The sequence below is a fragment of the Macaca fascicularis genome, chromosome 9, assembly GCF_037993035.2.
Source record: "Macaca fascicularis isolate 582-1 chromosome 9, T2T-MFA8v1.1".
NCBI lineage: Eukaryota > Metazoa > Chordata > Mammalia > Primates > Cercopithecidae > Macaca > Macaca fascicularis.
The window spans coordinates 77,856,643-77,883,710 of record NC_088383.1 but is presented as its reverse complement, the minus strand read 5'-3'; the positions used below and the strand labels follow the sequence as shown (position 1 = coordinate 77,883,710).

General features: G+C 40.9%; 1 protein-coding gene across 11 annotated transcripts in view; it reads left to right on the top strand.

The window, feature by feature from the left end:
- Positions 1 to 25,539, top strand: part of TET1 (tet methylcytosine dioxygenase 1) — a 139,452-nt gene extending 113,913 nt beyond the window's left edge. For 4 of the 11 annotated variants that reach the window (XM_015456260.4, XM_065521004.2, XM_065521003.2 and 1 more), the window contains 6 exons: positions 2,300 to 2,450; positions 2,802 to 2,888; positions 11,042 to 11,131; positions 13,399 to 13,536; positions 17,382 to 17,733; positions 21,864 to 25,539. In XM_015456260.4, the coding sequence (XP_015311746.1) occupies positions 2,300 to 2,450; positions 2,802 to 2,888; positions 11,042 to 11,131; positions 13,399 to 13,536; positions 17,382 to 17,733; positions 21,864 to 22,870 (1,825 nt within the window). In that variant the 3' untranslated portion in view covers positions 22,871 to 25,539. Of the gene's footprint in view, positions 1 to 2,299; positions 2,451 to 2,801; positions 2,889 to 3,686; positions 4,648 to 11,041; positions 11,132 to 13,398; positions 13,537 to 17,381; positions 17,734 to 21,863 lie in introns of those variants that run through there. The other 7 variants (XR_012417863.1, XM_005565691.4, XM_065521006.2 and 4 more) reach the window with 4 other exon arrangements.
- The last annotated feature ends 1,529 nt before the right edge of the window (positions 25,540 to 27,068 follow it).

Genomic DNA, 27,068 nt, shown 5'->3' with positions numbered 1-27,068 from the left:
TTTTATATTATTTTCACTTTTTAAAAATAATATTTGGTTTCTTTATTGTTTGTATATTTTAATCATTACATAAGTACAATGTATACTAAGTTGTAAGCATTATGCAATTTTATTTTATTTTTTACTTAATTATTCTTTTAATGTTATTTTTGTCCTTTCTTTCTGATGGAATTTAAAAGCGTGCGATCCTTTTTTAACTTTCATTTTAGGTTCAAGAGTGCGTTTGCAGGTTGTTTATTTAGCTAAATTCATGTCACAGGGGTTTGTTGTACAGATTATTTCACCAGTCAACTACTAAGCTAGTATCCAATGGTTATTTTTTCTGATCCTCTTTCTTCCCACCCTTCATCCTCAGGTAGGCCCCAGTGTCTGTTGTCCATGAATTCTTATACTTAACTCCTACTTATAAGTGAGAACATACAGTATTTCATTTTTTGTTCCTGTGTTAGTTTGATAAGGATAGTGGCCTTTAGCTTTATTCATGTTCCCACAAAAGACACGAGTATGTTCTTTTCTATGGCTCCATACTATTCTGTGGTGTATGTGTACCACATTTTCTTTATCCAGTCTGTCATTGATGGGCATTTAGGTTGATTACATGTCTTTGGTATTGTGTATAGCACTGCAGTGAACATTCATATGCATATGTCTTTATGATAGAATGATTTATATTCCTTTGGGTATACACCCAGCAATGGGATTGGAAGAGCATACAGTTTTATAACTGCAAGAAGAATATATGCCAATTTCATTGTCATTCTTACCATATAGTTTAGTTTAAGGCTTTAGAAATGCCCTAAAATGGCCGGGCGCGGTGGCTCAAGCCTGTAATCCCAGCACTTTGGGAGGCCAAGACGGGCGGATCACGAGGTCAGGAGATCGAGACCATCCTGGCTAACACGGTGAAACCCCCGTCTCTACTAAAAAATACAAAAAACTAGCCGGGCGAGGTGGCGGTCGCCTGTAGTCCCAGCTACTCGGGAGGCTGAGGCAGGAGAATGGTGTGAACCCAGGGGGGCGGAGTTTGCAGTGAGTTGAGATCCGGCCACTGCACTCCAGCCTGGGTGACAGAGCGAGACTCCGTCTCAAAAAAAAAAAAAGAAAAGAAAGAAATGCCCTAAAAGTTATACACTTAAGATTTAATTAAATGAAACTGGTTTTCTGCTCCATTTTTTTCTATTATGCACTTTTTAAAGTTTTTAAAATTGAGAAAATGTTTTGTTTTTGTTTTTGTTTTTTGAGATGGAGTCTTGCTCTGTCACCCAGGCTGGAGTGCCGTGGCACAATCTCGGCTCACTGTAACCTCAGTCTCCTGGGATCAAGCAATTCTCCTGCCACTACGCCAGGCTATTTTTTGTACTTTTAGTAGAGATGGGGTTTCACCATGTTGGTCAGGGTGGTCTTGAACTTCTGACCTCATGATCCCTCCCAAGGTGTTGGGATTACAGTCGTGAGCCACCACACCTTGCCAAGAAACTGTTTTTATATAAAATATATATTGTTTTTCAATCCTCAGAAAAGTATATCAGTCTCATTTTAGATATAAAGCAGCTGAATTCCAAAGAGGTAATAAAATGTTCTAATTTTCATTTGTGATATGGAACAAATCCAGGATTTAAAACCCAGATTTAAAAACCAGGTTCTTTCCAGGCTCAGTGCCTCACACCTGTAATCCCAGCACTTCGGGAGGGTAGATAACTTGGGGTCAGGAGTTTGAGACCAGCCTGGCCAACCTGGTGAAACCCGTCTCTACTAAAAATACAAAAATTAGCTGGGCATGGTGGTGCACACCTGTAATCCCAGCTGCTCAGGGATCTGAAGCAGCAGAAGCGATTGAACTTGGGAGGCGGAGGTTGCAGTGAGCCAAGATTGTGCCATTGCAATCCACCCTTGGTGACAGGGCTAGACCCCATCTCAAAAAAAAAAAAAAAAAAGAAAAACCCAGGTTCTTTATTTCCCTATCTCAGACATCTCCAAATCAAACAATATTGTGGATATTTTAGATCTGTATAGTTTATTCCCATTTATTTGGAATTGCAATCATGACCAGTATCTTTGCTAAAAATTTGGTTATAATAAAGTATAGTTAGCCCTGGTCCCCTAGTCAGATTTCTTGAAAAAACAAAAGTTAGCTTTTTATTGTTAACATTAAATTACTTTAAATAAGTAATATAATAGATAAGTGTTATAACCGGTTCTTTAGCCATCCAACCTTCTAAAACTATATAAACCTGAAATGTTGTGTCTGAGGTGTTGTAATGCTTCATCAATTCACTCTATTGTAATTCCAATCTTACAGTCGTACCTGTACATGTCAAGGAATTGATCCAGAGACTTGTGGAGCTTCATTCTCTTTTGGCTGTTCATGGAGTATGTACTTTAATGGTTGTAAGTTTGGTAGAAGCCCAAGCCCCAGGAGATTTAGAATTGATCCAAGCTCTCCCTTACATGTAAGTGTTCTTTTTTATTCAAATAATTTATTTTTGAATTACACATTGAATATTTAAGTGCATTCCTTTAACATTTTCTGAAACACTATAACAACTAAATATTGAAAAGTAGTAATCAAATAGTAAAATTATATTTCTATTATATAAGTAAATAAATTAAGACTCTAAACAAATTAGGTAAAGACTTTAGCTATCACCCCAAATTCCAATTGTCCCTGGCTTCCTCCTCCTGCTCTACTACCCCACCCCAGCAAAATCATCATTAAAAGAACCTAGAATTTTATACTCAACCAAAATAGGAAAAACCCATTTGCCAAAATTTCAAAGACTCAGAAAGTTTACTACCCACAGACCTACTATGAAAGAATTACTAAAGGACGTAATCCAGAAAGAAGATATATGAAACCGGAACGAATCAGTCCGGGACACGAGGCCATGGTGAGCAAAGAAATTAGTCAAACTTGGTGTTAAGTTAAATAAGTTCAATACTTATATATTTTAAATAAAAATAACCTATAACTCCATAAGCCTTTATCAGCTTGTGGGTGGGTAGGCAGTGGGAGGGGGTGGGGCACCAATAGGAACTAAGTATTCTAATGTGTTATGCTTTGTTTGTGTAGTGAGGATTTATATATTGATTAACTATAAGACTGATATCTTTTAATCTTTGAGTAGTGACCAAGAGTAAAAAAACATTTTATATTACAAGCCACTATACACATACATAGACATAAGGAAATAATTAGACCTATCTGAAAACAATACTTCCTTTCTTACATGTAACAACAGTAACATTAAAATATTTAAAAGGTTAATATCATTGTAGTTACTCTCTAAGAGTCTCTATGATGCATTTTTTATCAGATTTTTTAATTTTTATTTATTTATTTTGAGACAGAGTTTCACTCTTGTTGCCCAGACTGGAGTGCAAAGGCATGATCTCGGCTCACTGCAACCTCCACTTCCTAGGTTCAAGCAGTTCTCCTGCCTCAGTCTCCCAAATAGCTGAGATTACAGGCATGCACCACCATCATGCCCAGCAAATTTAGTATTTTTGGTGAGATGAGGTTTCACCATGTTGGCCAGGCTAGTCTTGAACTCTGGATCTCAGGTGAGATCTGTAGTCCCAGCTACTAAGGAGGCTGAGGTGGGAGGTTGTCTTGAGCCAACCAGCTAGGTTTTTTTTCTAAATATTATATGATAAAAGTATCTGTCTCTTTTTGGCTCTCTGAGCAGCACCATGGTTGTTGGCAAGAATAAGCCCCTTATGAAAGGTGGCACAAAGGGAGCCAAGAAGAAAGTGCTTGATCCATTTTCTAAGAAAGATTGGTATAATGTGAAAGCATCTGCCGTGTTCAATATAAGAAATATTGGGAAGACACAAGTCACCAGGACCCAAGGAACCATAATTGAATCTGATGGCCTCAAGGGTCATGTGTTTGAAGTGAGTCTTGCTGATTTGCAGAATGATAAAGTTGCATTTAGAAAATTCAAGCTGATTACTGAAGATGTTCAGGGCAATAATTGCCTGATTAGCTTCCCTGGCATGGATCTTACCCATGACAAAATGTGTTCCATGGTCAAGAAATGGCAGACAATGATTGAAGCTCATGTCAATATCAAGACGATTGGTGCTTACTTGCTTCATGTGTTCTGTGTTGGTTTTACTAAAAAATGCAACAATCGGATACGGAAGACCTCTTATGCTTAGCACCAACGGTTCGGCCAAATCCAGAACAAGATGATGGAAATCATGACCCAAGAGGTGCAGACAAATTACTTGAAAGAAGTGGTCAATAAATTGAGGATTGGAAAAGACATAGAAAAAATTCTTGCCAATCTGTCCTCTCCATGATGTCTTTGTTAGAAAGGTTAAAGTGCTGAAGAAGCCTAGCTTTGAATTGGGGAAACTCATGGAGCTTATTGTGAAGGTAGTAGCTCTGGAAAAGCCGCTGAGGATGAAACAGGTGCTAAAGTAGAACGAGCTGATGGATATGAACCACCAGTCCAAGAATCTGTTTAAAGTTCAGACTTATAATAGTGGCAAATAAAAAGTCATATTTGTGGGGGGAAAGAAGTATCTGTTAGTTTATAAATATAAAGGATCTTCAAAACATTCAAGGAAAATGCATATTATGAATAAACTATGCATGGATTTCATAATATTTTTTTACCAAAATAAAATACTAACTTGTAACATGCCTGAATGGAGTCTCATTTGAAGCACTAAGAAGGATAACATGTCAGTTTATAAACTGCCTCTATCAGAGCGACATGAATTGTGCTAAAATTGAAGCAAGAACAAACATCGAATTTCTGGTGAAGCTTGGGTGAAAGAATGATAAATTCATTGATGCCTTCTAAAAAGCTTATGGGCAATGTCATAAAGAAATCTGCAGTTTACAAATGGATAGCTCATTTTAAGAACGGCTGGGACGATTTTGAAGATGAAGGCTAAAGCAGCAAACTATCCATGTAGTTTTATTTTATTTTATTTTTTTATTTTTATTTTTTGAATCTGGGTCTCGCTTTGTCGTCCAGGCTGGAGTGCAGTGGTGTGATCTCGGCTCACTCACTGGACCTGAGCTCAAGTGATCCGCCTGACTCAGCCTCTCAAAGTGCTGGCATTACAGGCATGAGACACAGTGGTCAGGCAGCTTTTTAGAAATTAAGATAAAAGGCCGGGCGCGGTGGCTCAAGCCTGTAATCCCAGCACTATGGGAGGCCGAGGCGGGCGGATCACGAGGTCAGGAGATCGAGACCATCCTGGCGAACACGGTGAAACCCCGTCTCTACTAAAAAATACAAAAAACTAGCCGGGCGAGGCGGCGGGCGCCTGTAGTCCCAGCTACTCGGGAGGCTGAGGCAGGAGAATGGCGTGAACCCGGGAGGCGGAGCTTGCAGTGAGCCGAGATCGCGCCACTGCACTCCAGCCTGGGCGACAGAGCGAGACTCCGTCTCAAAAAAAAAAAAAAAAAAAAAAAAAAAATTAGCCAGGCATGGTGGTGGGTGCCTTTAGTCCCAGCTACTCGGGAGGGTGAGGCAGGAGAATGTAGTGAACCCAGGAGATGGAGGTTGCAGTGAGCCAAGATTGCACCATTGCACTCCAGTCTGGGCGATACAGCGAGACTCCATCTCAAAAAAAAAAAAAAAAAAAAAAAGAAAGAAAAAAGAAAAAAAAGAAAGAAAGCTACTCGGGAGGCTGAGGCAGGAGAATGGCATAAACCCGGGGGGGCGGAGCTTGCAGTGAGCTGAGATCCGGCCACTGCACTCCAGCCCGGGCGACACAGCCAGACTCCGTCTCAAAAAAAAAAAAAAAAAAAAAAAAAGAAATTAAGATAAAATCGGCCCTCTCTGGCTGTTTAAGGAAAAATATTTGGCCCAAGATCAGTGACAGTCCCTACTCCTTGCCAGGTGCCCAATTAATACCTAGGCTATTTTATAAAGCTATTTTGTTGTTTAAAGTTTCACTCTTATTGCCCAGGCTGGCATGCAATGGCTTGATCTCAGCTTACTGCAACCTCCACCTCCCGGGTTCAAGCGATTCACCTGCCCCAGCCTTCTGAGTAGCTGGGATTATAAGTGCCCAACACCACACCCAGCTAATTTTTTGTATATTTAGTAGAGACGGTGTTTCACCAGGATGGTCTCAATCTCCTGACCTCGTGATCCACCCACCTTGGCCTCCCAAAGTGCTAGGATTACAGGCGTGAGTCACCGCGCCTGGCCTGGCCTTGTTTGTTTGTTTGTTTGTTTGTTTGTTTGTTTGTTTGTTTTGAGACGGAATCTTGCTCTGTTGCCCAGGCTGGAGTGCAGTGGCGCAATCTCGGCTTACTGCGAGCTCCACCTCCCAGGTTCACACCATTCTCCTGCCTCAGCCTCCCGAGTAGCTAGGACTACAGGTGCCCTCCACCACGCCCGGCCAATTTTTTTGTATTTTTAATAGAGACGGGGTTTCACCGTGTTAGCCAGGATGTGTATTTTTTCTTTTTAGTAGAGATGGGGTTTCATCATATTGGCCAGGCTGGTCTTGAACTCCCGACCTCAGATGATCTGCCCTCCTCCGCCTCCCAAAGTGCTGGGATTATAGATGTGAGCCACTGTGCCTGGCCCACGCTCAGCCAGAATCAAAGAGTTTTAAGGAGAAGAGTGACATACTTAAACTTGCCCTTGAATGAGATCCCTCTAGATGCTGTTTGAACAATAGACTAAATGTAACCAAGAGTAGATTTAGCAAGAGGAGCCAACTATCCATGAGCACAATCCATGGAGGGGATAGTGGTGACTTAAATTATAAGGAGGGGTTTCATCTTTATCATCAGGCACACTGGAAATAGGACCAGGTTTGTAGAGTGGGGGATCAATAATTCACTTTGGATATATTGGTATTGAAATTCCTAAGGGAAATCTACATGGGAATGTCAGGTCAATAATAATGGGAATCTGGAACTTAAGAAATGGTCTAAGTGGTAATTATAGCTATGGATGATGATATGATGGTCCTAGAGATTAGATACAGACAAGAGTGCTAACAGAGGCCTGGTGTGGTGGCTTACATCTGTAATCCCAGTACTTTGGGAGGCCAAGGCAGGTGGATCACTTGAGGTCAGGAGTTTGAGACCAGCCTGGCTAACACGGTGAAACTCTGTCTCTACTGAAAATAAAAAAATTAGCCGGGCATGGTGGTGGGCACCTGTAATTCCAGCTACTCAAGTGCCTAAGGCAGGAGAATTGCTTGAACCTGTGAGGCCGAGGGTGCAGTGAGCTGAGATTGCACCACTGTACCCCCGCCACCACACAGACACACACACACAAAATAAGGTAGGAGAGGGAGTTAATCTTGACCACCAATAGGAACATATCTGATACGTAATTCCCCCTGTATCTGATATGCACGTTCATTCTAATGAAATAATTAGAAAGTCAGGATTTTACAATATGAATAATAAGCCTGTAATAGTAAAATAATACTAATAGGGCCAGGCACAGTGGCTCACACCTGTAATCCCAGCACTTTGGGAGGCCGAGGCGGGTGGATAACTTAAGGTCAGGAGTTCAAGACCAGCATGGCCAACATGGTGAAACCCCGTCTCTACTAAAAATGAAAAAAAGTATCCAGGCATGCTGGCACATGCTTGTAATTCCAGCTACTTAGGAGGCTGAGGCAAGAGAATTGCTTGAACCTGGGAGGTGGAGGATGCAGTGAACCGAGATTGTGCTGCTGCACTCGTACTCCGGCCTGGGCGACAGAGTGAAACTCCATCTCAAAAAACTAAAAAATGAAAAATAATCACAGTGGGGCCGGCACTTTGGGAGGCCGAGACAGGCGGATCACGAGGTCAGGAGATCGAGACCATCCTGGCTAACACGGTGAAACCCCGTCTCTACTAAAAAATACAAAAAACTAGCTGGGCGAAGTGGTGGGCTCCTGTAGTCCCAGCTACACGGGAGACTGAGACAGGAGAATGGTGTAAACCTGGGAGGCGGAGCTTGCAGTGAGCTGAGATCCGGCCACTGCACTCCAGCCCGGGCGACAGAGCAAGATTCTGTCTCAAAAAAAAAAAAAGAAAAAAGAAAAATAATCACAGTGAACTGTACAAGCTATGAGTTGCTTCTAGTTGTCTACTTTATTTCAGTGCTTCTACAGAATAAATGAGGTAATTTGAGTTGACCTGTTCCTCAGTAGGACTTGTGACTCTGTGTGGTCCATAACAGAATAAATATTATTACAAAATAGAATAAAGTGATGTGAGAATATTGAAGAATTTAAACCTGATGCTGCATACAAAAAGTATAGAATTTACATGTGACTTTTGCAGTGTTCATATCAATAGCAGTACACAACTGTTAATATTTCTCTGCATTATTCCACTGGTAGTAAAACGGGGTTACCCAGCCCACTGGATACTTCCAATGATTGAAGACATAAATAGAATTGTTTTAATGGGTATTTAAATCATAATTCTAAAGTTTCTCCCAAATAAACATAATAATTAGTGTGAGAGTTTAGCTAGGGCATGTTTTTAAAGTAAGGTCATGACTTTCCTGGTTTTTTGTTTTGTTTTGTTTTTGTTTTTGTTTTTTGAGACAGAGTCTGCCTCTTTCTCCCAGGCTGGAGTGCAATGCCATGATCTCGGCTCACTGCAATCTCCACCTCTCAGATTCAATAGATTCTCCTGCCTCAGCATCCCAAATATCTGGGACTACAGGAACATGCCACCACACCTTGCTAATTTTTGTATTTTTAGTAGAGGCTGGGTTTCACCATGTTGGCCAGGCTGGTCTCGAACTTCTGACCTCAGGTGATTCACCCACTTCAGCCTCCCAAAGTGCCGGGATTACAGGCATGAGCCACTGTGCCCAGCTGACTTTCCTGGTTTTTAAACTACAATGGGTAGGATAAAAGTAGCCTGATTAACAGACAAATCTGTGAATGGATCCTATGAATTTTTTTGTATAATCAAGTCAATATAAATCAATAGGAAACCAAAATGATTATGAGTCACACTTTACGGTTGCTAAGATTGAGGGTTGTCAGAAACCACTAAATAATTGAACTGTTGTGTCTAAATTATTGTATAACTTTGGCTTTTATAATAATTTGATGCATACCAAAGGTTAATTGATTCATATAATGGTCTCCTTTCTGTGTTGATGGCATCTCCTTCCACCAAATCTCACATGAGCACATGAGGCAAAAGCCTCACTCACACTTTTTAGTCCATGTTCTCTATACTTTGTTTTTTTTTAGACAAGATCTGGCCCTGTCACCCAGGCTGGAGTGCAGTGGTATGATCTCATCTCACTGCCACTTCTGCCTCCCAGGTTCAAGCAACCTTCCCATCTCAGCCTCCCAAGTAGCTGGGACTACAAGTAGGCTCCATCACGACTGGCTAATGTTTTTTACTTCTTGGAGAGGTGTGGAGTTTCACCAAGTTCCCCAGACTGGTCTCAAATTCTTGAGCTCAAGTGATCTACCCACCTTGGCCTCTCACAATGTTGGGATTACAGGCGTTAGCCACCACGCCTGGCCCTCTATACCCTTCCAATTGATTTCCTAAGAGGTGACTGTTCCTTTACCAGATATCTAAGTTGATGCAGAATGTAATCATTTCTGAAACACTTTCAGTGTTCTTTCAACTATCTGTGTTTCCAAAGGCTCCCTTCTCTGTTTCATTTCTCATACTGTCATCATGGATTTTTTTAATAGAGACTTTTGTGATAGTTTTCCTTTGAAAAAATCTGACGTCTCTATCAGTAGCAATCCAGATTTCTTGAGTGTTAATGGTCCTCATAGTCCTTCCAAGTCTTCTTCAATTTGTAGTTTTTTGTTTTTGTTTTTGTTTTTCTTTTTTTTGAGACGGAGTCTCGCTCTGTCGCCCAGGCTGGAGTGCAGTGGCCGGATCTCAGCTCACTGCAAGCTCCGCCTCCCGGGTTTACGCCATTCTCCTGCCTCAGCCTCCCGAGTAGCTGGGACTACAGGCGCCCGCCACCTCGCCTGGCTAAATTTTTGTATTTTTTAGTAGAGATGGGGTTTCACCATGTCAGCCAGGATGGTCTCCATCTCCTGACCTCGTGATCCGCCCGTCTCGGCCTCCCAAAGTGCTGGGATTACAGGCTTGAGCCACGGCGCCCGGCCAATTTGTAGTTATTATAGTGTGGAAAAGAGAACTGTAGACAACCACTTGCCCACTTACTTCCTTTGATCTGCAGGCATTTACTAAACCTCTCAGTTATCCTGACCTTGCTCTTTTGTAGAGATCATGCATAATATTCCTATTTCATGGTCCATAAGGACACGTGCTTAATTCATAAAGACATATGGATTCCATTTGAAACAGTATGTCACACAAAGTAGGTGTTTTATATATGTACTGTCTCTTCTCGTTATAGAAAATTGTTAACATTGTAACGAAATTACTTGCCATTTCCCCTTGCCAGCAGGAACGTTGTTTTCATTTATTCCAAGTGCCCAATACTATTGAATAAATATAAATATTTATTTTTCACAACATGAACAGTATTGTAATTTATCTCTAACAGTATTTAAATTTCTAATTACAACAGAATTTTCATTTCAAAAGACTTCATTAAAACATAACAATGTCTAATAGTTTAGATGGAGAAAAGAAGCAATGCGATTTTCTGTGGTAGCTATTTCATCAGGGTAAGAATGAATTGTGCAGGCCGGGCGCGGTGGCTCACGCCTGTAATCCCAGCACTTTGGGAGGCCGAGGCGGGCGGATCACGAGGTCAGGAGATCGAGACCATCCTGGCTAACACGGTGAAACCCCGTCTCTACTAAAAATGCAAAAAAATTAGCCGGGCGAGGCGGGGGGCGCCTGTAGTCCCAGCTACTCAGGAGGCTGAGGCAGGAGAATGGCATGAACCCGGGAGGCGGAGCTTGCAGTGAGCCGAGATCGCGCCATTGCACTCCAGCCTGGGCGACTAAGCGAGACTCTGTCTCAAAAAAAAAAAAAAAAGAATGAATTGTGCATTAACCACCATCACCCATGATTTATGGTTCAGTTGTACCTTAAACACACAAAGGTGCAATTATAAAATAACTAATGGATTATGTTTTCCTATAGGAAAAAAACCTTGAAGATAACTTACAGAGTTTGGCTACACGATTAGCTCCAATTTATAAGCAGTATGCTCCAGTAGCTTACCAAAATCAGGTATGTATTGGTATGAACTTTTTGTTTATTTATTAATTTGAGATGGGGTCTTGCTTTGTTGCCCAGGCAGCAGTACAGTGACATGATCAAAGCTTACTGCAAACTCCTAAGCTCAAACTCCAAGTGATCCTCCTGCCTCATCCTCCAAAAATGCTGGGATTACAGATATGCCAGACTGTTTTATATTTTAAAAAGTCATTGTTAGCCGGGCTCATTAGCTCACGCCTCTAATCCCAGAAATTTTGGAGGCCAAGGCATTCGGATCACCTGAGATCAGGAGTTTGAGACTAGCCTGGCCCACATGGTGAAACCCCATCTCAACTAAAAATACAAAAATTAGCCAGGCATGGTGATGTGCACCTGTAGTCCCAGGTAATCAAGAGGCTGAGGCAGGAGAATCACTTGAACCCAGGAGGCGGAGGTTGCATTGAGCTGAGATCATGCCACTGCACTCCAGCCTGGGTGACAGAGCGAAACTGTCTTTAAAAAAAAAAAAAAAAGGTCATTGTTAATAGAAAAAAATTTTTTTTTTTTTTTTTTTTTTTGAGACGGAGTCTCACGCTGTTGCCCAGGCTGGAGTGCAGTGGCACGATCTCGGCTCACTGCAAGCTCCGCCTCCTGGGTTCACGCCATTCTCCTGCCTCAGCCTCCTGAGTAGCTGGGACTACAGGCGCCCGCCACCGCGCCCGGCTAATTTTTTGTATTTTTAGTAGAGACGGGGTTTCACTGTGGTCTCGATCTCCTGACCTTGTGATCCGCCCGCCTCGGCCTCCCAAAGTGCTGGGATTACAGGCTTGAGCCACCGCGCCCGGCTGAAAAATTTTCAAATTTGAACAAATATATACATACATAGCATATATATCTAACATACATATATATAATCTACTTATTGATCTACTCTTTTTTTTTTTTTTTTTTGACACAGAGTCTTGCTCTTGTTGCCCAGGCTGGAGTCAGCCTCTTGGCTCACTGCAACCTCCGCTTCCCAGTGGGTTCAAGCAGTTCTCCTGCCTCAGCCTCCCGAGTAACTGGGACTACAGGCATGCGCCACCTGGCTAATTTTTGTATTTTTAGTAGAGATGGGGTTTCACCATGTTTCCCAGGCTGGTCTCAAACTCCTGGCCTCAAGTCATCTGCCGGCCTCAAGTGATCTGCCCGCCTCAGCCTCCCAAACTGCTGGGATTACAGGCATGAGCTACCCCGCCCAGCCTCCACCTTTTCATTTTAAAAGGAGTTACAAATTCACTTTCTAGAATAGTTCATGAAATGTGTGTGTCTTCTTTTTATGGATATTGAAAACTTGAGCTTTTATTGGTCTTTCTTTTTTTTTCTTCTTTCTTTCTTTCTTTTTTTTTTTTTTTTTTTTTGAGACGGAGTCTTGCTGTGCCCCAGGCTGGAGTGCAGTGGCGCGATCTCGGCTCACTGCAAGCTCTGCCCCGCCGGTTTCACGCCATTCTCCTGCCTCAGCCTCCCAAGTAGCTGGGACTACAGGCGCCCGCCACCTCACCCGGCTAATTTTCTTGTATTTTTAGTAGAGACGGGGTTTCACCGGGTTAGCCAGGATGGTCTCGATCTCCTGACCTCGTGATCCGCCCATCTCGGCCTCCTAAAGTGCTGGGATTACAGGCTTGAGCCACCGCGCCCAGCCTCTTTTTTTTGTTTTTTTTTTTAGACGGAGTCTCGCTCTGTCACCCAGGCTGGAGTGCAGTGGCTTGATCTTGGCTCACCGCAAGCTCTGCCTCCCGGGTTCACACCATTCTCCTGTCTCGGCCTCCTGAGTAGCTGGGACTACAGGTGCCCGCCACCACGCCCGGCTAATTTTTTGTATTTTGTTTAGTAGAGACGGGGTTTCACCGTGGTAGCCAGGATGGTCTCAATCTCCTGACCTCATGATCTGCCTGCCTTGGCCTCCCAAAATCCTGGGATTACAGGCGTGAGCCACTGCGCCCGGCCTTATTGGTCTTTCTTTCTAATGGAATGATTGAGTCTGTTTTACTTGCTTTTTCATCTCCAACAACAATTAGTATCCTCACCCTGCCTTCCCTTGTAAAGTCATTGATTTTCCTTTTACTCCGTGTATTGTCAAGTGCTTTATCCCGAATGTTGCTAAACTACACCTTCACGACAATAATACACTTAGTCTCAGAAATTACAAAGTATAATTAATTAGAAACTTTGTGAGGAAATTATTTTTACTCTTACTCTTTACTGAAGGCAGGTGATTCCCTTCTCTCTCTTAAGATTGTACTCCATGCTTTCTTTTCTAGGTGGAATATGAAAATGTTGCCCGAGAATGTCGGCTTGGCAGTAAGGAAGGTCGTCCCTTCTCTGGGGTCACTGCTTGCCTGGACTTCTGTGCTCATCCCCACAGGGACATTCACAACATGAATAATGGAAGCACTGTGGTATGTACCTGTGTGAATTTGTATTCTAAAAGCTCCATCACTATATGCTTAGGCTGCAGTCCTTAAGTATACTATGATGATTATTACTGTGAGAAATCTTAATTTATGTGCTATTAGAAATAAATAAAAAGAAAAAAGTTAAAAAATAAGAAATAAGTGTATAGTGCAGGTCTTCATTAAATACATTATCTCTGTACTTCTAAAAAGTAACAGGACCAGCCTCAAACATTTTGTTGAAAGTCTATGTTATATATTTAATTGTGGTGTGTTTGCTGGGAGGCAGGAGTACTTTTTTTTTTTTTTTTTTTTGAGATGGAGTCTCACTCTGTTGCCCGGGCTGGAGTACAGTGGCGCAATCTGAGCTCACTGCAACCTCTGCCTCCTGGGTTCACACCATTCTCCTGCTTTAGCCTCCCGAGTAGCTGGGACTACAGGCACTCACCACCATGCCCGGCCGATTTTTTTGTATTTTTAGTAGAGACGGGATTTCACTGTGTTAGCCAGGATGGTCTTGTTCTCATAACCTCGTGATCCACCCGCCTTGGTCTCCCAAAGTGCTGGGATTACAGGTGTGAGCCACCGCGACCAGCCAATTTTTTAAAGTAACAATTCTCTGCTATCAAACTAGTAGGTATGAAGTTGAGCAGGTTACTTAATATTTGCTTTTGCCATCTGCACTTCAGGGTTTTTGTGAGGCAACTATGCCAGTTATCATCAATATTTGCATTCAGGTATACCTACTATGTTTATAGTTACATAAATCATCACACGTCCATCGCCTGAAGTCAATTAAGAAATACGTAAATTAGGCAGAAGACCCAGTGGAAAATCTTGTAATAGTCTTTTTGTCTGTTTGCTTCACCTAATTATCTTCCTGTCATCTAGTAAAGCGAGATCAATAGAGAGCAATTGCTTTTGTTTTTCTGCTGCACCAGTGTTTTAGGTTTGCCAGATAATTCTGAAACCTTCATTAAGTCTTGGCTGCAGGATGAGCATGTTGGCTCACATCTGTAATCCCACCTACTTAGGAGGCCAAGATAGGAGGATTGCTTGAGCCCCGGGAGTTCTAGACCAGCCTAGGCAATAAGACCCCGTCTCTTTAAAATATACAATTTAAAAAAAAATTTTTTTTTTTTTAGATTTAGCTATAACATCTTATAGTGTGATCGAAAGTATATGATTGGATCTATCAACAGGCAGTCTTCCTTGCTTGGTCTGTCTGTAGAAGAGTATTAGTGATCGATTAAGCCACAATAACCTTTTTTTTTTTCTTTTTCCTTTTTTTTTTTTTTTTTGCATATCATTTCTGTATACAAAAATGTTTTGTAGATCTTTGAGACCAATGTTATTTCCAAGTGTTGAAGTTATGTAAATCCAGCCTGGTAAATATGAACCAGGCAGTGGTTCATCACCATCACTTGGCTGGGACATTTTACCTGAATTACAGAATATCTGTGATCAGGTTGAAGTCAGTTCAGAGTCAAGCTAAGTTTCAGTTTCTCCTCTCTGTGCCCTTTGACTTCCAGTGCCTGGATTACTCACGCAATGAGGGTCTTATCCAGAACTTGACATCACTCCAAATTCCCCCATCTTCAAACATGTGAACTCTTGAAATTCTACCACTCCCTCTCCATCCACCCTGTTTTACCATACTTTCTTTCTTTCTTTTTTTTTTTTTTTTTGAGACGGAGTCTCACGCTGTTGCCCAGGCTGGAGTGCAGTGGCGCGATCTTGGCTCACTGCAAGCTCCGCCTCCCGGGTTCCCGCCATTCTCCTGCCTCAGCCTCCTGAGTAGCTGGGACTACAGGCGCCCGCCACCGCGCCTGGCTAATTTTTTTGTATTTTTAGTAGAGACGGGGTTTCACTGTGGTCTCGATCTCCTGACCTTGTGATCCGCCCACCTCGGCTTCCCAAAGTGCTGGGATTACAGGCTTGAGCCACCCCACCCGGCCCTTTTTCTTTTTTTTTAATTGGTTTACTTTCTACTCCTGTGGTAACTATCCTTTCTAATTATGTCAACTCCTTATGTGCTTCTTAGTCTCTCTGTAGCCAATTAAATTGGTTCCAGTAAACATTTATTGATGTGACATTCTGATTTTCAGCATGACTGTTACTAAGTATGAACAGATTACTACCATGACAGTTTAATATTGCAGGCTTTGGCCAGGCACCATGGCTCATGCCTTCATGCCTGTAATCCCAGCACTTTGGGATGCTGAGGTGGAAGGATTGCTTGAATCCAGGATCTTGAGTGTAGCCTGGGCAGCCTTGTGAGACCCTGTCTCTACAATTAAAAAAAAAAAAAAATTAGCTATGCACGATGATACACACCTGTATTCCCAGCTACTCGAGAGACTGAGGCAGGAGAAACACTCAAACCCAGGAGTTTGAGGCTGAAACATATATTTATATTTTAGACTTTGCTGAAAAATGTGACTATAGATTTTTTTTTTAAAAAACTGAAATTTTTTAACCTTTAACTTTGCTTTACCTTGGTATCTATCAAGTTCTATCATGAATCCAAAAATGCTTTGGAAATCAAATCTGTTTATTTCCTTTATCTCCAGTCTTTGCTATCATTGAAAGGTTTTATAGCTCCAGGATATGTGTTTTTAATATAAAATAAAGAAAACATTTGATAGGTTTCTGCTGGATTTTTAATATTTGAAAATTAATTTAGCTGGACCTAGTGGCTCACACCTGTAATCCCAGCTCTCTGGGAGGCTGAGGTGGGCAGATCACTTAAGGAAAATTAATTACAATTAAAATAGTTTTATAATAAAATATTAGTTTTTAAAGCAGAATATTAATATTAGGTATCAAAAGTCAGGAATCACTATAGTGTCTATAGTTCTGTATTTTCGTTTCTCTATAATAAATATAACCTTTAATGTAAGGCGAGGGCTAAAATAGGTTGCATTTAAGATTAAAAAATTGGCTATTAATATTTCATATCCAAAGAAAGGCAAATTTATTGATATTTATTGATATGGCTCCTCACTGGAATAGAGCAACAATGGAACAGAAAATTAAAAACATTTTTTTAAACTGTTAGCACGTAAGTCTTTCTGGAAAGAGAAATCAGTTATGTCCCCACTATCCAAGGAATGTGACATTCTTGAAATACCGGAAATAGGGTGCTCTGTGAGCTAAAATCGTATCTTCCTAATAAGTTATAGTTAATATGGGCCGGGCACGGTGGCTCACGCCTGTAATCCCAGCACTTTGGGAGACCGAGATGGGCGGATCACGAGGTCAGGAGATCGAGACCATCCTGACTAACACGGTGAAACCCCGTCTCTACTAAAAACACACAAAAAAATTAGCCGGGCGCGGTGGCGGGCGCCTGTAGTCCCAGCCACACGGGAGGCTGAGGCAGGAGAATGGCGTGAACCCGGGAGGCGAAGCTTGCAGTGAGTGGAGATTGATCCACTGCACTCCAGCCTGGGAGACAGAGCAAGACTCCGTCTCAAAAAAAAAAAAAGTTAATATGAACACAATAAACACAGTTCAATAGCCGTTTCTTAATTTAGGCAATGAAGTAAGATGAAATGTAACAAGAATGTTTATTATAAAAAATAGGTAAGTATTTTGTAATACTATAATTTACTTAGAAAATTAACTAAATATTACTCTGATCTGCCTACAAACAGCTGGGAAGTTACTATGATTGAACAGAGTTGGGTGGCTTGATATAAAATAATAATATACCATCATCAACCAACTGAATATAAAATGGGAATACAAATCTCTTTCCCAAAGGTAACAAAACGAAGGTAGGAATAGCCACAATGAATGTGCATGGCCCCTATATCTTTCCCCTTTCATGTTTTTCTCCCTATCAGGTGTGTACTTTAACTCGAGAAGATAACCGCTCTTTGGGCGTTATTCCTCAAGATGAGCAGCTCCATGTGCTACCTCTTTATAAGCTTTCAGACACAGATGAGTTTGGCTCCAAGGAGGGAATGGAAGCCAAGATCAAATCTGGGGCCATCGAGGTCCTGGCACCCCGCCGCAAAAAAAGAACGTGTTTCACTCAGCCTGTTCCCCGTTCTGGGAAGAAGAGGGCTGCGATGATGACGGAGGTTCTTGCGCATAAGATAAGGGCAGTGGAGAAGAAACCTATTCCCCGAGTCAAGCGGAAGAATAACTCAACAACAACAAACAACAGTAAGGCTTCGTCACTGCCAGCCTTAGGTGAGCCTTGTGGAACCTGCTAATCTCTGCACAACTTTGATGGATAGAAGTGTTTGGATTTTGCCTTGCACATTATTTGTTTAGAGTTGAAACTAAGACACTGAATATATTTTTACATATGCCAGAAGCAAAAGTCAACAAAAAAGTGACCCATCAGTATTTCTTGGTAATTTTTTCTACTTATCCTTTTTAAAACTTTCACATATTCTTTTTTATGGCATTGGGAAGGGTCTCACTTTATTGCCCAGGCTGGCTTGGCACACCTTGGCTTAAGCAATAATCCCACCTCAGCCTCCTCCAGAGTAGCTGGAACTGCAGGCACACACCACTGTGTCCAGCTAATTTTAACATGTTCTTATCATTTTTCCTGTGAATTTCCCCATCTAATTTGAAGCCCTGCTCATTGTTGTTGGCATAGATAAGAGACATGACTTTCTGGATGCCGTCCTTGATCACCTTTACCCTCAATTTAAGCAATAATTAAACAAATATTACTAAACGCCACTTTCAACAGTGGTATTGTGGGTTGTTGTTGTTGCTGCTGTTTTTGTTTTTTTTGTTGTTGTTGTTTTGGGTTTTTGTTTTGTTTTGTTTTGTTTTTTTGAGACGGAGTCTTGCTGGGTCGCCCAGGCTGGAGTGCAGTGGCCTGATATCAGCTCACTGCGAGCTCAGGCTCCCGAGTAGCTGGGACTATAGGCGCCCGCCAAATTTTTTGTATTTTTTAGTAGAGATGGGGTTTTACCAGGTTAGCCAGGATGGTCTCGATCTCCTGGATCTCCTGACCTCATGATCCGCCCGCCTCGGCCTCCCAAAGTGCTGGGATTACAGGCTTGAGCCACCGCGCCCAGCCAATTGTTTTGTTTTTGTTTGTGGAGACAAGGTCTTGCTCTGTAGCCCAGGCTGGAATACATGCAGTGGCGTGATCTTTGTTCACCACAGCCTCAACCTTCCAGGCTCAAGCAGTCCTCCCACCTCAGCCTCCCAAGTAGCTGAGACTGTAGTGCGTGTGCCACTGTGCCTAGCTAATTATTGTATTTTTTATAGAGATAGAGTTTCACCTGTTTCCCAGGCTGATCTGGAACTCCTGGACTCACATGATCCTCCCAAATTGGTGTAATTACAGGCATGAGCCATCACGCCTGGCTTGATTTGTTGATTATAAAGTCTCATTAGTTTTGGTTTTGGATTTTGGGGTGTTTTTGTTTTTTTTTTTTTTTTTTGAGACGGAGTCTCGCTGTGTCGCCCAGGCTGGAGTGCAGTGGCCGGATCTCAGCTCACTGCAAGCTCTGCCTCCCGGGTTTTTACGCCATTCTCCTGCCTCAGCCTCCCGAGTAGCTGGGACTACAGGCGCCCGCCACCTCGCCCGGCTAGTTTTTTGTATTTTTTAGTAGAGACGGGGTTTCACCGTGTTAGCCAGGATGGTCTCGAACTCCTGACCTCGTGATCCGCCCGTCTCGGCCTCCCAAAGTGCTGGGATTACAGGCTTGAGCCACCGCGCCCGGCCAAGGGGTTTTTTTTTTGAGAGACAGAGTCTTGCTATGTTGCCAAAGCTGGGACACAATGGCTATTCACAAACACAATCATAGCACAATGCTGCCTCAAACTCCTGGGATCCCATGGGAACCTCTCTATTAGCTAGAAGTATAGGTGTGCACCACACCTGGCTCTTATCAGCTTTTCACCTAATATATATTTTGAGACGGAGTTTCACTCTGTCACCCAGGCTGGAGTGCAGTGGTACCATCTCGGCTCACTGCAACCTCTACCTCCTTGATTTAGGTGATTCTCCTTCCTCAGCCTCCCGAGTAGCTGGGAGTACAGGTGCCCGCCACCATGCCCAGCTAATTTTTGTATTTTTAGTTGAGATGGGGTTTCACCATGTTGGCCAGACAGGTCTTAAACGCCTGACCTCAAGTGATCCACCCACCTCGGGCTCCCAAAGTGGTGAGATTACAGGTGTGAGCCACCACGCCAGGCCGGCTTCTCAGTTCTTTTGCCACAATCTCAATTGTCTTTGATAGCTTTCTTAATTTCTGTAACAAGTTGTTCCAGGCTCATCTATATAATTCTGCCCCATATTTAAAATCAGCCGTTTCTTTGATAAGCCTATAGAAGGAACAAAAAAAACATGAATTCATACTGACATTCAAAATTAACATTATAATGTATTCCTTAGCTTCTTTCATTTTTACATTTATGAGTAGTTGTTTATTTGTTTTTATAACATGCGCAGAGTTGGCAGTGCAGGCATTTATATAATGCTGAAAGAAATGTAATACAGACAAATACTGAGAAGAAATGTATAGTCCCAGATATTTGTAAGCATAATGTGCAATACTTGGGCCATAATGTCTGTTTCTTTTGTAATTCTACCCCTCGGTCATTTAGTCTTTCCTTCCCATCATTTACCTTCTGTGGACTTCTTAACCTCTATAGTAATAGTGCCACTGATAACAGCAGAGGTTTCCTGATGTACCATTGCTGGATCTTATATATGCATTATCTTTAGAAGTCAGAGCTCTCATGACTCCAGGTTGTAGCATCTGAGAGGAGAACTGCAGAGCTTCTGAAATTGATCAATGTTTATTATATTATCAATGTATTATATTTTTAATTACTTTAAAACATGGCTGCTTTACCTTTTCTTGGTCCTAAGATTTGCTAGTTTTGCACTTCCAAATATTTTTTTTAGAAGTTCACAACAGGAGCCAGGCGAGGTGGCTCACGCCTGTAATCTCATCACTTTGGGAGGCAGAGGCGGGCAGATCACGAGGTCAGGAGTTCGAGACCATCCTGGTCATTGTGGTGAAACCCTGTCTCTACTAAAATACAAAAAATTAGCCAGGCAGGCATGGTGGAGATTGAGACTATTCTGGCCAACGTGGGGAAACCCCGTCTGTACTAAAATACAAAAAATTAGCCAGGTGTGGCAGTGTGTGCTTATAGTCCCAGCTACTTGGGAAGCTGAGATAGGGGACCCACTTGAACCCAGGAGGCAGAGATTGCAGTGAGCCAGGATCGCACCACTGCACTCTAGCCTGGGCGACAGATTGAGACTCCATCTCAAAAAAAAAAAAAAAGAACTTCATAACAGGGAGAATGTCCCCAAGGAAAATATTCCCGGCCGGGCGCGGTGGCTCAAGCCTGTAATCCCAGCACTTTGGGAGGCCGAGACGGGTGGATCACGAGGTCAGGAGATCGAGACCATCCTGGTGAACACAGTGAAACCCCGTCTCTACTAAAACTACAAAAAAACTAGCTGGGCGAGGTGGCGGGCGCCTGTAGTCCCAGCTACTCGGGAGGCTGAGGCAGGAGAATGGCGTGAACCCGGGAGGCGGAGCTTGCAGTGAGCTGAGATGCGGCCACTGCACTCCAGCCTGGGCGACAGAGCGAGACTCCGTCTCAAAAAAAAAAAGAAAAAGAAAAAGAAAATATTCCCATTGGATGTGACATTTGTGTGGATGTGTCAGAGCAAATAACCCACAGTTGACATCTTGAGAGTAATGCTCTACTTCCTTAATGAGAAGGACACTAAGCTGAAATACTCTTGCTTTTGAGGGTCACAAAGATTTATGTTCAACTACAATGTTTTGCTTGACTTCTCTCTGCCTAATCTTGGACTTTGACAGTTATGATGGTTTTGTTACCTAGAAATATTTATAAACTATTACTTATTTTTACTTTTTAAAATATAGGGTCATACTATGCCTTAAGTATATCTAAATATCTCTTTGAATAGTTAAATATTGCTCTATATCATTGTATTATAATACCTGCACAATATTACAACATTTAGTTGTATTATTTACTTCCTACCAAATTAGGTCAATTCTAATATTTTACTATTTCAAACAATGACCAGCCATCCTTTTGGCTAGATTTTTGCACTTATTTGTGCCTCTTTCCCAAAGGAAGAGTTCTTTAAGGAAAATTACTAGATGAAAAAGTATACAAAACTACATAAAATTTTTAATTTGTGTGTGATTTGAAATGAGCAGAACAAAACCGACCAACACAACATCAGTGTTTTCTTATAAAATTCTCTGTACCTGTCTTTGAAAATACTTTTTAAAAGACAACCCTACCAAAAGTAATTTGTATTTTTCTTCACATTTGGTGTCCTTGTTTAGGGAGTAAAACTGAGACTGTGCAACCTGAAGTAAAAAGTGAAACCGAACCCCATTTTATCTTAAAAAGTTCAGACAACACTAAAACTTATTCGCTGATGCCATCCACTCCTCATCCAGTGAAAGAGGCATCTCCAGTTTTCTCCTGGTCCCCGAAGACTGCTTCAGCCACACCAGCTCCGTTGAAGAATGATGCAGCAGCCTCGTGTGGGTTTTCAGAAAGAAGCAGCACTCCCCACTGTACAATGTCTTCGGGAAGACTCAGTGGTGCCAATGCAGCCGCTGTTGAAGGCCCTGGCATTTCCCAGCTTGGCGAAGCTGCTCCTCTCCCCACCCTGCCTGCTCCTGTGATGGAGCCCCTCGTTAATTCTGAGCCTCCCACTGGTGTGACTGAGCCGCTAACATCTCATCAGCCAAACCACCAGCCCTCCTTCCTCACCTCTCCTCAAGACCTTGACTCTTCTCCAATGGAAGAAGATGAGCAGCATTCTGAAGCAGATGAGCCTCCATCAGACGAACCCCTATCTGATGACCCCCTGTCACCTGCTGAGGAGAAGTTGCCCCACATTGATGAGTATTGGTCAGACAGTGAGCACATCTTTTTGGATGCAAATATTGGTGGGGTGGCCATCGCACCTGCTCATGGCTCGGTTTTGATTGAGTGTGCCCGGCGCGAGCTGCACGCTACCACTCCTGTTGAGCACCCCAACCGTAATCATCCAACCCGCCTCTCCCTTGTCTTTTACCAGCACAAAAACCTGAATAAGCCCCAACACGGTTTTGAACTAAACAAGATTAAGTTTGAGGCTAAAGAAGCTAAGAATAAGAAAATGAAGGCCTCAGAGCAAAAAGACCAGGCAGCTAATGAAGGTCCAGAACTGTCCTCTGAAGTAAATGAATTGAACCAAATTCCTTCTCATAAAGCATTAACATTAACCCATGACAATGTTGTCACCGTGTCCCCTTATGCTCTCACACATGTTGCGGGGCCCTATAACCATTGGGTCTGAAGGCTTTTCTCCCCCTCTTAATGCCTTTGCTAGTGCAGTGTATTTTTTCAAGGTGCTGTTAAAAGAAAGTCATGTTGTCGTTTACTATATCTTCATCTCACCCATTTCAAGTCTGAGGTAAAAAAATAATAATGATAACAAAACGGGGTGGGTATTCTTAACTGTGACTATATTTTGACAATTGGTAGAAGGTGCACATTTTAAGCAAAAATAAAAGTTTTATAGTTTTAAATACATAAAGAAATGTTTCAGTTAGGCATTAACCTTGATAGAATCACTCAGTTTGGTGCTTTAAATTAAGTCTGTTTACTATGAAACAAGAGTCATTTTTAGAGGATTTTAACAGGTTCATGTTCTATGATGTAAAATCAAGACACACAGTGTTAACTCTACACAGCTTCTGGTGCTTAACCACATCCACACAGTTAAAAATAAGCTGAATTATTATTTCATGGTGCCATCGTTCCAACATCTTCCAATCATTGCTAGAAAATTGGCATATTCCTTTGAAATAAACTTATGAAATGTTTTCTCTCTTAAAATATTTCTCCTGTGTAAAATACATCATTGTTGTTAGTAATGGTTGGAGGCTGTTCATAAATTGTAAATATATATTTTAAAAGCACTTTCTATTTTTAAAAGTAACTTGAAATAATATAGTATAAGAATCCTATTGTCTATTGTTTGTGCATATTTGCATACAAGAGAAATCATTTATCCTTGCTGTGTAGAGTTCCATCTTGTTAACTGCAGTATGTATTCTAATCATGTATATGGTTTGTGTTCTTTTACTGTGTCCTCTCACTTTCAAGTATTAGCAACTTGCAGTATATAAAATAGTTAGATAATGAGAAGTTGTTAATTATCTCTAAAATTGGAATTAGGAAGCATATCACCAATATTGATTAACTTTTTTTTTTTTTTAGAACTAGGTAAGAGTGGTCTCTTCTTATTGAACAACCTCAATTTAGTTTCATCCCACCTTTCTTAGTATAATCCATGAGAGGTGTTTCCAAAAGGAGATGATGGTACAGGATAGGTTTCAGAAGAGTCAAATGCTTCTAATGTCTCAAGGTGATAAAATACAAAAACTAAGTAGACAGATATTTTGTACTGAAGTCTGATACAGAATTAGGAAAAAACAAATTCTTGTTGAAATATTTTGAAAACAAATTCCCTACTATCATCACATGCCTCCCCAACCCCAAGTCAAACAAGAGGAATGGTACTGTAAACATGGCTTTGTCCGTTAAGAGCTAATTCATTTGTTTATCTTAGCATACTAGATTTGGGAAAATGATAACTCATCTTTTCTGATAATTGCCTATGTTCTAGGTAACAGGAAAGTAGGCATTAAGTTTATTTTAGTCTTCCCATTTTCTTCCTATTACTTTATTGACTCATTTTATTGCAAAACAAAAAGGATTACCCGGACAACATGTTTGGAACAAGGAGAATTTTCAATGAAATACTTGATTCTGTTAAAATGCAGAGGTGCTATAACATTCAAAGTGTCAGATTCCTTGGGAGTATGGAAAACCTAATGGTGCTTCTCCCTTGGAAATGCCATAGGAAGCCCACAACCGCTAACACTTACAATTTTGGTGCAAAAGTAAACAGTTCCAGCAGGCTCTCTAAAGAAAAACTCATTGTAACTTATTAAAATAATATATGGTGCAAAGTATCTGTTTTGAGCTTTTGACTAATCCAAGTAAAGGAATATGAAGGGATTGTAAATAACAAAATGTCCATTGATAGACCATCGTGTACAAGTAGATTTCTGCTTGTTGAATATGTAAAATAGGGTAATTCATTGACTTGTTTTAGTATTTTGTGTGCCTTAGATTTCTGTTTTAAGACATGTATATTTTTGTGAGCCTAAGGTTTCTTATATACATATAAATAAGTGATTGTTTATTGCTTCAGCTGCTTCAACAAGATATTTACTAGTATTAGACTATCAGGAATACACCCTTGCGAGATTATGTTTTAGATTTTAGGCCTTAGCTCCCACTAGAAATTATTTCTTCACCAGATTTAATGGATAAAGTTTTATGGCTCTTTATGCATCAACTCATCTACTCATTCTTCGAGTCTACACTTATTGAACGCCTGCAAAATCTAAATATCACTTTTATTTTTCTTTGAATCACCACCTATGACATAGTAAACTTGAAGAATAAAAACTACCCTCAGAAATATTTTTAAAAGAAGTAACAAATTATCTTCAAGATAATCCATGGTAACGTATGCAGTAATTCAAATTGATCTGTCTCTGAATAGGTTTCTTAACAATCTAAACTTGAAACATCAATGTTAATTTTTGGAACTGTTGGGATTTGTGATGCTTGTTGCAGTTTACCAAAACAAGTATTTGAAAATATCTAGTATCAACTGAAATGTTTCCATTCCATTGTTGTAGTTAACATCATGAATGGACTTCCTAAGCTGATTACCCCACTGTGGGAACCAAATGGATTCCTACTTTGTTGGACTCTATTTCCTGATTTTAACAATTTACCATCCCATTCTCTGCCCTGTGATTTTTTAAAAGCTTATTCGATGTTCTGCAGCATTGTGATTGTATGCTGGCTACACCGCTTTTAGAATGCTCTTTCTCATGAAGCAAGGAAATAAATTTGTTTGAAATGACATTTTCTCTCATAAAACTGGTCATCTAACATTATTTCTACCCCTCTATTATGTTTTACTGTAATGATCACCTTTTCTTATACTTCTCTTATAACACTTAAATTGGATTTTAAATCTGTGTTTGTTCATAGTATGATCATTGAATTCGCTGATACATGACCTCATTAGCCCACTCAGTTCATAATATGCTACAAACTTACCAACTTTAATGAGAGAATAATTCCAATTCCTGCCTATTGCAGAATCCTACAAAATATAATGCTGTACTTGATATTCCTTTTTTTTTTTTTTTTTTTTTTTTTGAGACAGAGTCTTGCTCTGTTGCCCAGGCTGGTCTCAAACTCTTGGCCCCAAGCGATCCTCCTGCTTCAGCCTCCTAAAGTGCAAGGATTATAGGCATGAGCCACTCTACCTGGCCTGAAATTCCATTTCTAATGGCTCTTGAGCCATTGTTGAAATTCCTTTTTTTTTCTTGTGCTTGTCAGTCTCACCTACCTCTTGTTTCCAATTCATCTACAAAGTACCAAATAGACCAGGTCATAAACATAATTGAAATACATTTTACTGGAAAGTGAGGCTATCTGAAAAGGCATAGCTGTAGGCAAATTATTGCAACATGTTTACATCTTAAATAACATTCCAACATCTTTGTTATTCAGTCTGCATGTTGATAATTTCATTTATTAAATATAGAACTTCAACTAGATGAGATCCATAAGTAATTTACTTAAGACATAACCTCAATACATATTTAATTGAATACATACCCTGTGTAAATAAGCTACTGATTTAATTCACACGACTAACCTACTTTCTAACATTATTACAGTGGACTTCTACTGATACCATTTCACAATAGCATGTGTGAAAATAACCCTGGACCAGTTTTTAAAACAAAAATTATATTGACTTTTTATCTGGGACGTGGGACTTTATTGCATGAAACTTCCATTGACAGTGGGCATAGCATTTCCTTTGCATATGCCAACTAAATCAGTAGCTGTATGCAACCTTTAATAGATATATAGTTATTACCTTCAATTTCACACCTTGATGCATGGAAATCTTTTTTATCTATATTTAATACAACTGTGAGTTTTGATCTTTTATAGAGATTTATGTCAACAGAATTTTGAAATAAGTTCATATAGTAGTGGCCTTTCATAGCAATGGAAGACAGCTGAGAAATCACATAGTTGAATCACTGGGGCCCAGAGAGTAAATCTTAATGCTAGATTGTAGTTAGAATTTAAACTGATGAAGGCCACTTTGTGTTGAGAACTGTAGGGAAACTTGATTTTCTTACCCAAAGGGTATTTTACCACTGGGAAATAAACAAGTATCAAATGCTTATACTGTATAGACTTTCAATTCCCCGGAAACTAGTGTTAAGCATATACAAGAAGTTATAAAGGCGTGGATGATTGAAATAATTAAGGAAAGTATTTCCACTGTATATACGACCCAGCCATGCTTACAGAGTTCATTCATGCCCTTTGCCTAGTTAGCCTCACAATTAAGTCCCAGCATAGTTTATTTTGATGTA